This window comes from Astyanax mexicanus, chromosome 4, assembly GCF_023375975.1.
Source record: "Astyanax mexicanus isolate ESR-SI-001 chromosome 4, AstMex3_surface, whole genome shotgun sequence".
NCBI classification, from domain to species: Eukaryota; Metazoa; Chordata; class Actinopteri; order Characiformes; family Acestrorhamphidae; genus Astyanax; species Astyanax mexicanus.
This window is the reverse complement of record NC_064411.1, coordinates 26138789-26155263: the sequence shown is the minus strand read 5'-3', so window position 1 is coordinate 26155263 and position 16475 is coordinate 26138789. Positions and strand designations below refer to the sequence as shown.

The window sequence follows — 16475 nt, the reverse complement described above, 5'->3', positions numbered from 1 at the left end:
ATTGTGTACGATATGGTACACCCCTAATTTTAAGGCACACCTTGCAAACTTTTATATGCAGGTGGTTCTGCCTTTCACATGAACAGAGAACATTGCCATTATGAGACTTACAACCAGTCCTGTGATATAATTTTTTTATTTTTATTATAAATATACTAATATAGTAACATATCAGTGGCATAAAATGCTGTTTGATCTTAAATTCATAAAGTTATTATAGTTTATAGCAGTTATTTATGGGACAATATATTGTCCAATAAAAAGTCATGAGCTGTTGGGACAGGCCAACTCTAGTGTGTAATCTCTTATTAGGTGTCTGTTTATAACTTTTTGTTTGATGTCTTTCATTTTGAAATCTGTATTACTTGTTTTATTTTATTTTATTTATTTTTATCACTCTTCTTACATTATTTTTTATTAAATAGTTTTTATTTTATGGGATATTGTACTGTTAACTTTTTTTGTTTTGTTATTTTTTTCCTTTTAGGTTAATCTGATTTAACATGAACCATAGGGTTACCGTCATTGTATTTTGGACTGAATGCACAGATTGATTGTTTTATTTATTGTTGTGGCAGATGGGGCAGGCCAGAGCTCTGTATAACTTCGGGAATGTGTATCACGCTAAAGGAAAGAATGCCTGCACCAACGATTCAGAACCTGGAAACTTCCCAGAGGAAGTCAGCACTGCACTCGCAAAGGCTGCAGAGTACTACGAGTAAGTGTGGGAGTGCATGTGTGTAGTATTTTTATTTTATTTTTTTTTTTCACAGTCTGTGTGCGCATGAACTGTTGGGTCAATTCTCAGTTGTTACAAAAAGAATGTGGTCACGATGCCCTGTCTGAAATATTTTTGGTGTTAAATTGTGTTTCTGACTGAAGAAAGCTGCTGCTACTACCCAATAATGAGTCAAAGGCCCAATCCCATTTCACCCCTTGGACCTACCACTTACCCCTACCCTTTCTTTTCGAGTGTAACCAATGGAAGGGGTGATATCCTCCCCCTAAGATATGGGACAGCCCTTCAGGCACCTGATACGTCATCAGGAGCGCTAAAGTTCAGTAACCTAGCTGATGATTAACTAGTTAACTTTGTATGTTTTCAAAAAAGAGGGAGATTCTGCAGAAATGAATTATTATCGTCCATTACTTATTTTCTCTGTGAAGGGGAGCTGAAATTATCTTTGATTAGCTTTTATTTTATTTTTACGTTCCACCTTAAACGCTGCAGGCTCTGCCGTCTGTTGCACCATTTAAGGTGGAACGGGAAAGTTAGCTTGCTAGCTACTGAGACAAACTACTAGCGTTGTTTTTTTTATGCTTGTTGTGAAGAATTTGCCTATAAAAAACATTGAAAGTACACATTAAACTATGGTAATCTGGTGCTAATTGTCACTTTTAATAAAGAAATACTTACATTTGTGGGTTTCTTACCAGTGATACTCATACTCCTTCGGTGAAGTGTGCATCTGAAAAAGAATCGGGACAGGGGTAAGGGGTAGGGCCGTGGGGTGAAATGGGATTGAGCCGAAGATTCTAAACTATCAGCACTTGTAGAGTGCATCAATAGTGTTTGCTACAAAAAGGCCTGTCGCGATACCCAGTTTTCTTTGGATAATGTATTGTAGGAGTAATTGTGATTAGCACCGGATGTCCATAATTTATATTACGATCAATTATAATAATTATCATATAATAAAATGGAATATATAATTTCTATATTTATATTAACAGTATAAAACCAACACTGTTACAGGGGAAATCTGTGCATCGTGAAGGAGCTTGGAGATCGTGCAGCTCAGGGGCGCACTTGTGGAAACCTGGGAAACACTCATTACCTGCTCGGCAACTTCCGCAGTGCCGTTTCATCCCACCAACAGGTAAAGATTTAGCTTCTTGCCCCAATCGATGTAAAATAGGGCTGCAATGATTAGTTGACAAAATTGGCAATTTCAATTGTAGAAGAAAAATTGACTAGTCATTAATTCCACAAAGTGCTGTGGGTGAAATGGGCGAGGGTTAAGGGCTGATTACTCTTTTGGGTCACACTCAGATCTCGGTAACAAAGAGTGCAAAAACACAACAGATTACACACTTCCAATATATGTCCAATATAAATGTCTTCTGGGCATTTAAATAGGAATGTCCCGATCATGTTTTTTGCCCCCGCGTTATTTGACTTGTTGATACCTAGTCCCAATCTGTTATTACTTTTGGCAGTGCAGTAAAAAATAGAAAAAAAATCTCATCCAATGTGTCTTTTAAGATTTCCTAAATTGCTTTATTATTATTGAAATAGTGGTATCAAAACTGTCAACTGGTATCACTAAATGAAGTACTAAATAGACATATAAATGAAATAAACAAACAAAACATATATTAAACAACAACAATTGTATAATATAAAATTATTTCTTACATTGTCTCCTCACTTAGTGTCATTTTTCTGGCTAGATTTGTTAGATTTGATGTCATATTTAATTTTTTATTTAAATCTGAAATCTAAGACCTCTCATCTGCTGGTCTCAACTTGACACTGGTACTTGTCAATACTGATATCTCTTACTGAATTCTTACTGGACTGAGAGCTGGAATATGGGAGTGAATATGTGTGAATACTCACATTTTATTTGTTTTGTTTTATTCTTTCCTCTTTTCTTACAGCGACTCCTTATTGCTAAAGAGTTTGGTGATCGGCCCGCGGAAAGGCGGGCTTACTGTAATTTAGGAAACGCCTACATCTTCCTCGGGGAGTTTGATAAAGCTGCTGAGCACTACAAGTAAGTTCCCAGTTCACTTATTCTATTAAACTGGTTAAAATCCAGTCTGCTTATGTTTACACTGTGCAACTGTAGACCTTTTAAATAAACCCAAATAGGATACGTCTCCCTGTACACCTGAACCATGCCTCCTTACTGCTGCATGATTTGAGGGGTGTAACAGGCCATGAATAATGTGTGATCCATACAGATCACTCCTCACAGTTCGATATGATGCTCGACTCAGTGGGTTAAAATTAAACAAAAAAAACTGTGTATATATATATATATATATATATATATATATATTTTTTTTTTTTCTTTTCTTTTCTTTTTAGGTAACATTAACGTTGTATAATATTTTATCGCCTACTGATTTTGGATATTTATCCTCTTACAAAAACTTTTTCATTTTAATAGTAGATTTATTTTTTTATTTTTATAAGGAGTCAGAATATCAACAAAAATCCCAGAACAAAAACATTAATAGGTATAAATTAATTTGTATTTGATAAGGTGAAATATATTATAATTATTTAAACTTCAAGTAAAAATTGACTACCTTTTTTGTAGTTGGTCACCAGGTTTGTAAATCTCACATTGTGGTGGGATTTTGGCCAATCCTCTTTCCCTTAAAATCCTGCAGGTTTTTGAGGATGTCGCTTAGCAACTCAAATTCTGTTCCTCTACAGATTTTCTATGGGATATTCTAAGGTATAGAAACTGGCTAGGCCACTCCAGGATCTTAATGGGCCAGTTGTTCAAAAAATTTAATCCGGATCAAAATTATCCAGATTTGGTAATCACATTTTTTGCTATCCAGGATCAGGTGATCTGTCTTACTTTTAAGACAGTTTTTCAAAGCAATATTGGATTGGATCAACCTGATCCAGAAACACAGTTTTCAGGATTACGTAAGCCGGATTACCAGCTATGTAAAAAACAGATAGAAGAACCAACAGGGGTTGATGACTCCTTTTCTTGCAGTAACAAGATACTGCTTATTGCAAAACAATACGAGCAATCGAGTGTTCTGCAGAGACGCTTTGCATGCCTTAACTATTTGCGAGTCGAACCACAGGGAGCATGCAACATAACACTTGCATGTATTGTCCTGCCCAATGTTGCTACCAGACGCAATGTCCCTCTCTGTGATGTTCATGATGCACCTGAGCCTGTTGAAGAACCAGGACAAACTCTGGTGTTCTTTTCAATTGTTCGAAATAATTTTTGACAGCTTCATATCTGATAAATGTTTCTTTGACATTAATATACAGTGATGAATGACAGTGACGTAGATGAAAAAATGAATATATTATTTTTGTTTGTTATTGAAATCTTTTGGGGGGTTTATTTAATGGGGTCAAGATTGTTTTTATTTTTACGTTACTATAGTAAAAGGCTTAATTGGTAGCCAATGTCTACTTTATTACTGTAACGGTTAAACAGGTCAAGTGCAAAATAGAAGTAAATGTATATACACTAAGTTGTACAAATGTATTTTTTTTTACTTTAAAACTTTGATTTTAAAGTTTTACCACATTTACTTCCTGAAATCCCCCTTGAAATCCTACCCCTTTTTGGGATCAGGGTAATCCTGTTTTTTTGGATCAAAGTTATCCAAATCCTACTGAAAAGTTTTGAACAACAGAAACTGAAGGTTTGATCCATTTACAAACTAGGATTGGATTACGTGATCTGATCCGATTTCAGAATGCTTCTTTCCCTTTTGAACAACCCGTTTTCCAGATTTGATCCAATCCGATAACCAAAATCCGATCAGATTACCTCTGAACAACTGGCCCAATGTGCTTCTTCATAAGTGTCTTTTGTTACCCTGGATGTACAGTACTGTGCAAAAGTTTTAGGCACCTAAGCAAATTCCACTAATTCTTTTATCTTAGCAATACGAGTGTTTTTGCCTAAAAGAAGCACCACATATGATTTAAACAAATGCAAATAAACATAAATACAGTAAAATGTAACCTGAGCCAAGCTGTAGAACAAAGTTTAGTTCCACATTTTTCCTGGATGCCCTCAGCCAGCATGTGCATGTTCAGTTCCATCAGCAGCTCACCTGATCTAACATCAGTAAGACTTGATTTACCAAAACAGGTGTTGATATGATGAGATCAGTGTTAGAAGTAACACTAATTAACTCAGATGAGGAAAGATGTGAGGTGTTTTAAGGAAAACAGGGCTGTAAAAGATGTGCTTTTGTTGTTGTGGGTCATTGTCATGCTGGAAGACCCATCCATTATGGCTGAGACCAGGAGGCATGAACGGCCCGTTTAAGATCATGCCACAGCATCTTAAATGGATTTAATATTTAATCTGGACTTTGTCTAGGCCACGCTAAAACCTTCAGAGGTGGACTTTCTGGTGTGATTTGGAATCATTGTCATGCTGCAGAACCCAAGTACGCTTGAGGCATGAACTGATTGCCAAACATTCTTCTTCAGAATGTTTTTCCATCAGTTACAGCAAGTTGTCCAGGTCAAGTGATCTCTTGATTGTACAGGTCTGGCAGTAATCAGGCCTGGGTGTGGCTGGTGAAATTTAGCTCAGGTTTCCAAATGTGGTTAATCACAGTTAATTCAGGTGGATTATTACTTATTCCCATAGGGCCAGCAGTTAGCAGCTTAATGACTGCAAGAGTCAAAGAAGAACTCTGCCTCTGGCTATGTTTAAATCATAGCTGTACATCTAACATGACTCCACGTTTACAGAGACATCACCCTATTTTTTTCAGAAATCAATTCGGGCAGCCAAAGCCAATAAAAGCTTTTTACCACAGCATTTATCCAGCTCTTTACTGCAGAATTTAGAGCGAAATGAAGCTATTATCACAAATACTGAGAGGTTTATTACTGCAGACAGGAGGCCTTATGCCAGTGTGGAAAATGAGGGTTTAACAACATGGTCAAAGCGCCAGAGCCACTCTAGCTAATCCCCTCACATACACATACACACTTCAGTATGAATAATTTGTCAAATTATTATCCATGGTATGTGAAATCTGGATTGGAAGCCGGAGGGACCCAGTATAAATAACCCAGTCACTTGGGTCTAGTCCTATCAAAACACACCTGCTGTGAGTGTCCTTTATGCTGTGTGTTTGTATGGTTATATGTGTTTTATGTGTGTATTTTGTCTATTATCAGGAGAGCTCTGCAGTTGGCGAGGCAGCTAAAGGATCGGGCAGTGGAGGCTCAGACTTGCTACAGTCTGGGCAACACCTATACATTACTGCAGGACTATGAAAGGGCTATCGACTATCACCTCAAACATCTCATTATTGCTCAGGACCTCAACGACAGGTACACAGTTATAAAAGTCTCTATATATACACTGTTCTACTATACTCCAGCTTTGAACTGTGGAATTTTGTATTGCTTTAATCACTGAATCCAATCAAATCCTCCCAAAAATTTTCATATGGTTTATTACATTTGTTTCGACCAAACAATCTCATTAGGTTATGGTTGTAAGTGTTTATGGGTGAGTCACTTTTGATTTGTAACATATATTTTTTTTTACCGTCATAGATGAACAACTAGATAAAGAACAACTGCCAGATTCACATTATGGCGAAAATATATTTCTTTAGTGTCTGCAATTATGATAAAACAGCATGTGTTTACACAGTAGCACTGTTAGTCTCAGCGCAAACAAACTGAACTCAGTATCAGTTAAAATCCAAAGCTCATACCAGCCCCCTAAAAATATATATATTTTATTTAGAGATTGAAGCATGTATCCCATTATAACCATCGTATATAATCACAATATGCTGTAGTGAACAAAGCCTCGACTAAACACGATGCAGTAAATTTGACTTGGTAGGCAAACTATACTAGATTATATAACTCGGCAAAACATCAGTGCAACAATATAAGACATTTACTTATTCCAACCATAAGCTGGCCAGCTCTGTGTCTGTTTGGTAGCAGCTTTTATACTTTCATAGCTCATGCAACCCTAAACCTATATTAATAATTATTCTCGTGTAGTCTCTAGCTCTGTTACTCTCAGTTCTCTTCTTCCTTACTTCCATAGCTAATTTGTCCGTAATTGAACTAAACTCTTATTACGTCCCCTAGGGGTAGGACGCAATAAAGGTTTCAAGTGAGTGCCCACTCAGCATCAGACCAAGCAAAAACAACTCAAAATAATTAAGTTAAATTTTATTTTGCTCTTAAATTACACATTTGACCATTTTGCAGCTTCAAAACTTAAGGGACACAAAAAGACAGGATTCAATAACTTCAGGGTGACCCCAGGCCAAAACAACAAACAAAATCATCTAAACAGAATGAAAACATTTAACTTACCCTGTAAAAAAGAAAATAAAATACAAACAAACTACCCTGCCTACTCTCTTCAAAAAACAGAGACAAAAGGTATTAACAAAAAAGGGCAGGTCACCCCTACGAATCCTAAAAACTTAACATAACAATAAGCAAACAAACAAAACAATACAAACAGGGTTGGTCTGTGCTGGTGGGCCTTCACTGGAGCAGCACATGTCGGCTCAGACAAGGAAAAAGGTGCAGCTCCCTGGACTCTCAGACAAAGAGGTTTTTCAAATCTCCCGCCAGTAGATCCAGCCAATAGAATGCGAGCATGGGCGGGGCAACAAACAGCTAATTGCCAACAGAGCAGCCAATCACCAAAGCAGCCGACCTGAGAACAGAAAGAGAAACAGATCTCCAAAACTAAAGGGACGTAACACCCCCACCACCAAAATCAACATACTATGTGATTCTACATTAACGTCCATCTCGTAATGCCGGAGAATTTTTCTTGAATAGCAGACTGGATGATCAATACTGCACAAATGTAGAAGGACAGCACCAGCTCCAGTCACACCGGCATCCACTTTAACTTCAAAAGGACATGAGAAATCTGGAGCAGAAAGCACAGGAACATTACAGAAACATTTTTAGAGTTGAATGCAATTTGACAGGACATGGACCACAAATTCATAGAAGGATCGAAGTCATTTGTCAGAGAATAAAAATCAGAAAAGTTTCTGCAAAAGCCATGTTAGTACACCAAAGACCCTTTCAAGGTCTTGCATGGTGCATGGCACAGGAAAATCCCAAATGGCCTGCACCAGGTTTAGGGTCAGAGAGGCTTGATGCTGTCTATCAAACACAATGAGAAGTGTCTTCAGATGATCCTCCCAGCTTGATGAATGAAGGACAATATCATCCAGACATACCTCAAAATCTGAAACCCCCATCAGCACCTGACTCGCCGTTGGAACGTGGCTGGAGCATTTCGAAGCCCAAAGGACGTTACTGTGTACTGCAGAAAACTGTCTGGGCTGACAAAAACAAACTTTAGCCACACAATGAATCTTGTGGCAACACAATCCTCCATACAAAGCAGAGAAAAAGAATCTGGTTTGGTAATAGCATTGAGTTTTCAATAATCAGTGCAGAAACAAACCACAAGGAGGCTTTGGCACAAAGAAATTAGACAAATAATAAATGTCCAAGTTTATGAAAGAACCTATGATGATTTCCAAAGAAACATCTTAAAAACAGACAATGAAACAATGAAAACAATGAAAATTAAATCACTTGCATATTAACATTCAAATCAATGAGCTTAGAAATCAAACAAAAATCTCCAGAGAAAATTAGCACAACACAAATATACAAACTAGGAACTCAACATGTACATCTAAAAACAAACAAAAACACTAGTCCAAATATCACAACCTAACTGAAAATCCTACCACATCACCACTGCAATGTTGAGATTGACAAACTAAAAATCCAAACAGCCAAACCACATCCTCAAATGTGAAAAGACTGTATGAACTCAGATCCCCTTCCTCAGAAGCAAGATCCTACTCAAACTCAGATCCCCTTCCTCAGAAGCAAGATCCTACTCAAACTCAGATCCCCTTCCTCAGAAGCAAGATCCTACTCAAACTCAGATCCCCTTCCTCAGAAGCAAGATCCTACTCAAACTCAGATCCCCTTCCTCAGAAGCAAGATCCTACTCAACTCCCGCCCCATTACCACTGCAATGAAGGCGTTCAGTGCCCTAACAATTATTCTCTGGCTCAAACAGCAAAAACGAATGAAGTACCTTGCTGTGAAAAGGAAATTCCTTTACACAACAAAGTAAAAAAAAAAAAATGGTTGAACAGCTAAGTCTAGGTACTGGCAAGGCTACAAATAAACAACTTAGTTACAAACCTACCCTAAACAAAAAAAACAAAAATGTACTCTTTCAAATGTCTGCAAGTGATACGGAAAAATAAACATGACTAGAATACTGCAAAACACTCTCTTTTCTGTATTCACTTCTCTAATGCCCAATCTTTGTAGTCCTTGTAGTACTGTTAGAACTACAGTGCCATAAAGCAGTTTCCAGTTCTCACGAGCGTTAAACACTCTTGGCATTTCAGCAGTTATATAGTCTAGTTTCGGCTCAGTGGAACCCAGATCAAGCATTATAGGGATGCTATTCTGCCTGTTCCACCAGAAGGGAGTGGTGCATTGATTTTGAAGCTGTAATTTTACTTCTTTAAAAATGATTGATAATCTAAAAAAACTAAGTTGTCTAATCTAGTGTACCTTTAAATAAAGTATTTATTTTATATACATACATAATAAATAAAATATATATATATATGTATTTGTTTTTTTGTTTTTTTTTTTAGGATTGGTGAAGGCCGTGCTTGCTGGAGTTTAGGTAATGCTCACACAGCGCTGGGGAATCACGATCAGGCCATGCAGTTCGCAGAGAGACATCTGGAAATTTCTAAAGAGGTACACAACTTCAATTCCATTTAGTTTTCTAGGGCGGCTTAAATTGTAGGATGATGAGAGAGATTACCTTAACTCTTTAAGTAATGTATATGTTAATGTGATGCTGCTTGTGAGAGACACACATTCTCGGTTGGCCGTATATGATAAAATATTTATTTTTAAATCCTCATATGGTTTATTTTCACAGTAGAAATTTAGTAGTTGATATCACTCATCATTATTGAATAACTTTTTAAAATTAAACTGTACGTCATGCAATGAATTACACTGTTTGTGTATGTATGTAGACTGGAGACCGCAGCGGTGAGCTCACTGCCCGTATGAACGTGTCTGACCTCCAGATGGTCCTCGGCCTCAGCTACAGCACCAACAACTCTGTCTTATCAGAGAACAAAGAAATTGACTATAATCTGCACGGTAAATGCCATACTGTTTTCTAACATAGAGTTAGAGCATAATGTTGTATTGTGTTGTCTTAGACCAGACAAAATATGCAATAAAATGTTTCATCCTTTTTATGTGTAAAGTAACATGACTTACATATTTATTTTAATTATTTAAGTAAAATGTGTTGTTTATTTTCCCAGGAGCAAGACCCAGGACAGGCAGACGGCATAGCATGGAGAACCTGGAGCTGATGAAACTTACACCAGACAAGCTAAACGTAAGAAAATACACACCCTCTAACACTAGTTTAAACCTCCATTTCGTTTAATTTTCTGGACAGGGAATAAGCCTACTCAGAAGAACATTAAAACAATTAAAAATAACAATTAAAAACAAATTTAAAACAATGTTCCAAACACTTATTATAGCTAGTAAATGGAATCTTGGTGCGTTACTTATCATTTTAACATTGCATAGTTTTACACAAATTTGCTTTACTTTTTAAAGAAAAAGAAAACAAAACTACAATTTAAAAAAATTTGAACTAACCTTTTTAAACCGTCCAGCAGACATGCATATAACTAATTAAGGTGCAGCAGTGTTTACACACAGTTTTGTATTGTTTCCCCCGTGTGCAGGGTCAGAAGTGGGGCAGTGAAGTTCTGTGTAAGCAGTCGAAGCCCACACTGACGAAGTCCTCTTCTAAACTGTTCTTCGTAAACCGTCTGCGGGGTAAGAAGGGAAAAAACGGCTCCACAAAAGTTCTGCAGGACACCAGCAACACACAGGAGACCCCTCAGAACCAGCCTGCACAAAAAGTAAGTGCGTCTGTAAAGAGTGTGAGAACTGTGTTCAGCGCTGTAGAATTTCTATAAAGACTGATGCTAATATTACAGATCAGTGTTTGGTGTTGTCTATTTGAAAACATTAGTTTCCTGTGACAGACTAAGGTTTGATACCCACACAACAAATCCTCAAGACTTCTAACTTTTTGAGCAAGTTTTCCAACATTATGTCTACGTTTCAAAACATGATTGCCTATTTGTTGTATAATTACCTCTGCGCAAGAGCATCATTATTTTACATTTTAAGTTAAATGTCAATTGACCTGTCATGAGAACTTTATTTATTTACATATTTATTACAATATAATGTGTCAGATATAATGGAGAAAATTGTGATATGTTAATTATAGTGTAATAAAAAAAATAGACTTTAGATATTAAGGAATGTATTGGAGTTTTTAAAAAATGAGGCCTTTTGGACTGTTTGTTACAAAAGCTTGAATTTGCATTTTCAAATAATGTTAACCATCTTCATGCTGTTGTGCTTCTTTGAACAGGAATTCTTTGTTATTAAATTCTTGTTTCACATTTATCGCATGTTCATGTATATGGGTGAGCTGGATATGTGACTTTTTTGACCTTTGACCCTCTGCAGCGTGCCAGTGTAGATATGCTGGGTGATGAGGGCTTCTTTGACCTGCTGAGCCGTTTCCAGGGCAACAGGATGGATGATCAGCGCTGCTCTATTCAGACGGGGCGGGGTCGCCAGGCCAGTGCCGTCTCTAGCTCCTCCTCTTCTGCTTCTTCCAGTCCTCCAACAAGCATGAAGAAATGTAAGTGCCAAGAGAATTGTTACAGTAAATTTAGAGCGATTTAAAGAGTGAGGTGGAAAGTTACCCTGCTCGTACATTATAACTTCTTATCGCAAGGCTTTGTGTCAATGATTGCAGATGTTTCCAAAAAAATGTTGCCAAATACAGCCAAAGAAAACCTTAGACGTTTTATATCTCCTCTTTGCTCATTCCCCCACCAGCTTACTCTGAGTCTGCAGTGTCGCCTGGGCAGGAGGCGTTTTTCGGGGCTCTGGCGAATGCTCAGGGCCGAAGGTTAGAAGACCAGAGAGCCGTGGGGAGTTTACCTGGACTGCGGAGCCTCCAATCCAGCCAAAGCTGCAGCAACAGACAGGCCGTCCTCAACCAGCTAATGGCCAATGAGGACGCTTCAGAACCGGATGAGCAGTTCTTCGACATGCTGGTGAAGTGCCAGGTAATCCCATATCAACTCTTACATAATTGATTGGATTGTTCTACTGTTCACACTATACAACATGTAATACAATAGATAGAATAAAGTGCAAACGTAAAGTGCAAAAACATATGAGAATTGATGCAATATCTTGCATGAGAAACTGTTTCACATACAAATAAAATAGTACTTCACTATTGCAAGTCGCTTTAGACAAAAGCGTCTGCCAAATGAAGTGTAATGTAAAATAGTAATACATATTGTATGGTTTGCACTGATTTATAGCAGAAACATGCAGTAGGAAAAGAAAAGAATATAGATAAAGATTGATAGACAAGCATTCAAGTTGCTGATGTATAACTCCACCCTCTTCTATCACCTGGCCCTGTCCTGTGCTCTGTCACTAACAAATATCTGGTTGAAAATAAGTTGGTAGAGTCTTTTGAGGTATCTCTACGTACTCTGAGCTCTCGAATAACGTTATAAAGGATGTGAAGGAGAGTGAAGTGTGACACCTGCTGGCCAGAGCGGGTCATGTCTGCTGCTTGAATGCTTGCCTAACATTGTTTATCAGTCAGCGGGGAACACACTCTGTTTCAGTTTAATTCATAATACTTTGTTCATATAAAACTGTATTGTTGCTGACTTAAATACTGGGGGGAAATGCACTAATGTGCCTAAATTTCTGGATGAATGGTTCAATAGAAACTCTTTAGAATTAACTGAAATAATATTTTACGTCGTCTTCCATTGAAAGCCTGTAAAGCTGCACTTTATTAAAGCCATTACCTAAAATTCCATAACTGGCTTATTGTATAATATATATGGACATGGCCGTCTTAATTTTTGCTGACCACAGTTTCATTCGCTGTGTTTTGCCATGGTGGGTTACATACGTTTGATGCTGCAGTCCACTTTCTGTGTGAGTAGGCATCAAGTAAAGTAATTTTACTTGATTTAAAAAAATTATCATCACCTGCAAATGAATTTTCAGGCAGGATGGTGAAGTATTTTAGGAGTTTAGTGTATTTGTTTATTTATTATTATTTTTTTGTGGTGTGTGTCTCACATGGATCTATTTTAGGGTCAGTTAAACTGATGTTAAAAATGAGATGCAGTAAAATGCTCATGGGGTTCAGAAGGATTTTTATGCATGTAAGGTTTAAAGAGATGAAGGGCCTGCTCATACTTTTGTTTTACTAAAGTGACAGCGTTATGACTGGTGTGGTTTGGGTTACCTGTGAAAATTCTCACCTTTCTGCATAATGTTTGTATGCTGGTGATCACACATCATGTGTGGATGTGTGAACAGTGCAGTTTAAACCTGCAGCCTCACACGGACTAACAAAACCCAGAGACCACAGCGACCCAGTCCTCACCATTTATACAGTGATGAGTTGTAGAGAAGGCCTGGTGTCGCTGGTCTGTGTTAGGCTTTATGGTCTGTTTGGGTTTTTTATGCTGGTGTAACTGAAAGTAACAGAGTGTTGGAGCTTTAGGCCTAAATGTAAAGTGACCTAATGCTGTGTTTTGACAGAGTTTGCGTAACTCTCTCTTTCCTCTCTGTTCCTCTCTTCCTCTATCAGGGCTCTCGTTTAAACGATCAGAGGTGTGCCCCTCCTGCGCCAGCCCGCGGCCCCACTGTCCCGGATGAGGACTTCTTCAGCCTCATCCTCCGCTCTCAGGCCAAGAGAATGGACGAGCAGAGAGTCACGTTACCGTCCACACACGCAGCACGAGCACTGTGCAAATAAATCTGTGTACAATCTATAGTCAGTCTATCTGTATATATAATGTGTATAAGTCAGACACCAGGAACCACCCAAGAGTCTGAATCAGAATTAATTCGGTGCTCAAGATGGCAGCTATCAGTATAATGGAGGAGTAAGGTTTCAGGGAGGTATGTCATTAAACAAAATGTTAATAATGATCAATCTAACATTCTGTATCTTCACACTACTGGTTTCTGACACACAGTGTGTTTAAATATACTCCATGCACTGAACAGTCAAAAAAAAAACACATCTGCAGGTTTAGTATACATAATCTACTGAGCTCTACTCTGGTCCAGAGTTACCCAGTCTTGGTTCTGGAGTGCTTCTGCAACGCACATCTTTGTTCCCTCCTCACTCTCAACACTAGTGACTCAACTCAGGAGTTTTTTCATGAGTTTAATGTGAGTTAGGCTTAACTAGTACAGCAAATACAGCTTCTCTCTGTTTTAGTTCTTTTCAAAAGATCTGCTCTTTAATCAAGGAACTAACAGTGTTGGGCAGGGCTCCTTATTCCCAATCTAAAACCCTGCACCTTCCTACCTAATCTCACACACCTGATCCAGGTAATTAAGGTTTTTAGGGACCTGTAAACATGCTAGACCAGGGTTGGGCAATTCCAGGCAAAGAGAGCCAGATTCCTGAAGAACTATGTATTAATTTACAAGTGATGCAAACAGTATTTCCCAGTTTTTTTACACCACTCTCTTTTTTGCAGCCCTTAAGCAAAAAAATATATATAATCCACTACTGCCCAAGACTGGATTTCAGTTCTGCAATGTTTTATATTTATCCCCAACAGTACTTAGGACTGGAGTTTTAGCTCCTGGAATTCTGGAAATGCATTTACTTCATATTTTAATGAAGTGTTATTTTGGAATATAGTTGCGTTTGGAATATAATGCCAGTTGCGAGTAATGGCATTGTATTTTTACCTTGTAAAAAAAGAATATTAAGCACATTTTTTTAGCTTATTTAGCATGAATGTTTAAGACAGTAGCAATGGATTGTGTGTGTTAAGTTTTATTTGTATTTATGTTTTTATTTCTTTTATCATGAAGAGGAGTGCATGTGTATAGGATGAATGACTTGCCACGGTAGGAAATAACATTTATTTTACATAAGCTGTTTTAGTTAGAACCGGTACAATGTAGTGTATATAAATTTGTTTTTGTAATTATGTTTGTTTGGATGTCAGGATTCTGAGCACAGGGGAAAATGGGAAGAATTATTGTTTTTGTTTGTTTGTAAGAAAATCTGTGGGGTTATGCAGTTATTTTTAACAATTTATTGTGATTTGTACATTTCAATACAAGAGCACTGTACAGACCTAACTAGTGTGGTATTTTATTTTTTTCCTCCCCCTTCATCTTTCATAATTCACCTCGTCTTGCCATGAGCACACTGTTCAGTGTTTAGCCGCGCTCACAAGACAACACCTCACAACAAATATAAATGTGTATTTATTGCATGATATTTTATTACCGTCTTTGTTGAAAAATGTATAATCACAGTAATACAATTTCAGAGCTTCTAAAACTAACAGAAAAATCTCTAACTGTGGACACAAAAGAACAGACAGTACGTGTACTGGAAGAAGGATTATCAGGCATCTGTTGGCTGATGTTTCACAGCTGGGGTTTTAGCGCTTTCCTCAGATTGTGTTTTCTTCTCAATAATGCTTTATCAGTAGCAGTTGGAAAAAAAGGCGGGGTCTGGCTTTACACGTATTGGGACGAGGCATGTGCTGGTCCTATCCCTCCTGTTGTCGGGAGACTTGCAAGTAATTGGAGGGAGTGGGTGGGTTAACTGGCTCAGCTAAATTCAGCACATTCACTGCATTCCATTTGAACTGGGAAGTTGGAATTCCTTTGTTCCCAGTGGGAAATTTGATCTGGAGCGCTCCTACAGGTCAAATTTCATACTTGGAAGGTCAGGAGTGCCTTATCAACCCCGTTTAGAATTCTAGGTGGCTGCCCCCCCATACATCAGCTGTAGTGTAATACAGTTTATCACTTCTATCTGTGGACATGTTTTAATTACAGTATTTTTTGGATTATAAGGCGCATTAAGCAACACGAGTAAGGATGCCTTCATCAACAAAGTGGGCAAGGGTGTCGCCCTGTTTCCCTTCTAATGGGGAAGCGAGTTAAGCAAGTCGATTTTTGGGAAAATTGGCGTATTTTAAGTGCATCTTATAGTTCGAAAAATATGATATGTTTAGATGCACAAAAAATACTGCCTAATTTATTGTCATCAACTGGTATCAAAGCTAGCAATGCTAACAATTTCCAGCTCCAGCATCCAGCATATGAGGTACATTTAATGCAGTATTGGTGCAGCTGCTGTAACTGCCTTACTAAAGAATCTTCCAGGACTTCTGAAAACAAGCCTTTGTGGAGTTTGGTGTAAACTTGGCCTCATTACCCAGTTGAAAGGTCTGATGATGGCCTAGCTTCAGCTTCCTTTCAGAAGGCATGAGGATTTTCCTGATACTGGATTGAATCAGTCTTGCCTGACACGCCCTACATGTTTTCAAGCTTCTAAGGAAATCAGCAAATCAGCCCCAGAGCATTACTAAGCCTTCGCCATGCTGCACTTAAGGCAGCAGAGCCTTAAGTTGTTACACTACACGACTTTTAGTCTGATTTTAACCCTTATTTCCAGACCGAGTCTGTTAGTTGGTTCTAGTCTGCAGACTCTGGTACAGTAGGAGCTGACAGTCTAAAGTGA

At 38.0% G+C, this 16475-nt stretch overlaps 2 protein-coding genes across 11 annotated transcripts in view; both read left to right on the top strand.

The window, feature by feature from the left end:
- The window catches only part of gpsm2 (G protein signaling modulator 2), a 30449-nt gene extending 15373 nt beyond the window's left edge, over nt 1-15076 (top strand). For all 5 annotated transcript variants that reach the window (XM_022679329.2, XM_007239386.4, XM_007239384.4 and 2 more), the window contains 11 exons: nt 579-718; nt 1757-1880; nt 2665-2780; nt 5924-6079; nt 9445-9553; nt 9841-9970; nt 10141-10217; nt 10579-10758; nt 11381-11558; nt 11759-11991; nt 13557-15076. In XM_022679329.2, coding sequence (XP_022535050.1) covers nt 579-718; nt 1757-1880; nt 2665-2780; nt 5924-6079; nt 9445-9553; nt 9841-9970; nt 10141-10217; nt 10579-10758; nt 11381-11558; nt 11759-11991; nt 13557-13724 — 1611 coding nt within the window. In that variant the 3' untranslated portion in view covers nt 13725-15076. The remainder of the gene's footprint in view (nt 1-578; nt 719-1756; nt 1881-2664; nt 2781-5923; nt 6080-9444; nt 9554-9840; nt 9971-10140; nt 10218-10578; nt 10759-11380; nt 11559-11758; nt 11992-13556) is intronic.
- Nucleotides 1-16475, top strand: part of LOC103041110 (zinc finger protein 239) — a 217613-nt gene that overhangs the window by 120213 nt on the left and 80925 nt on the right. The window lies entirely within an intron of this gene.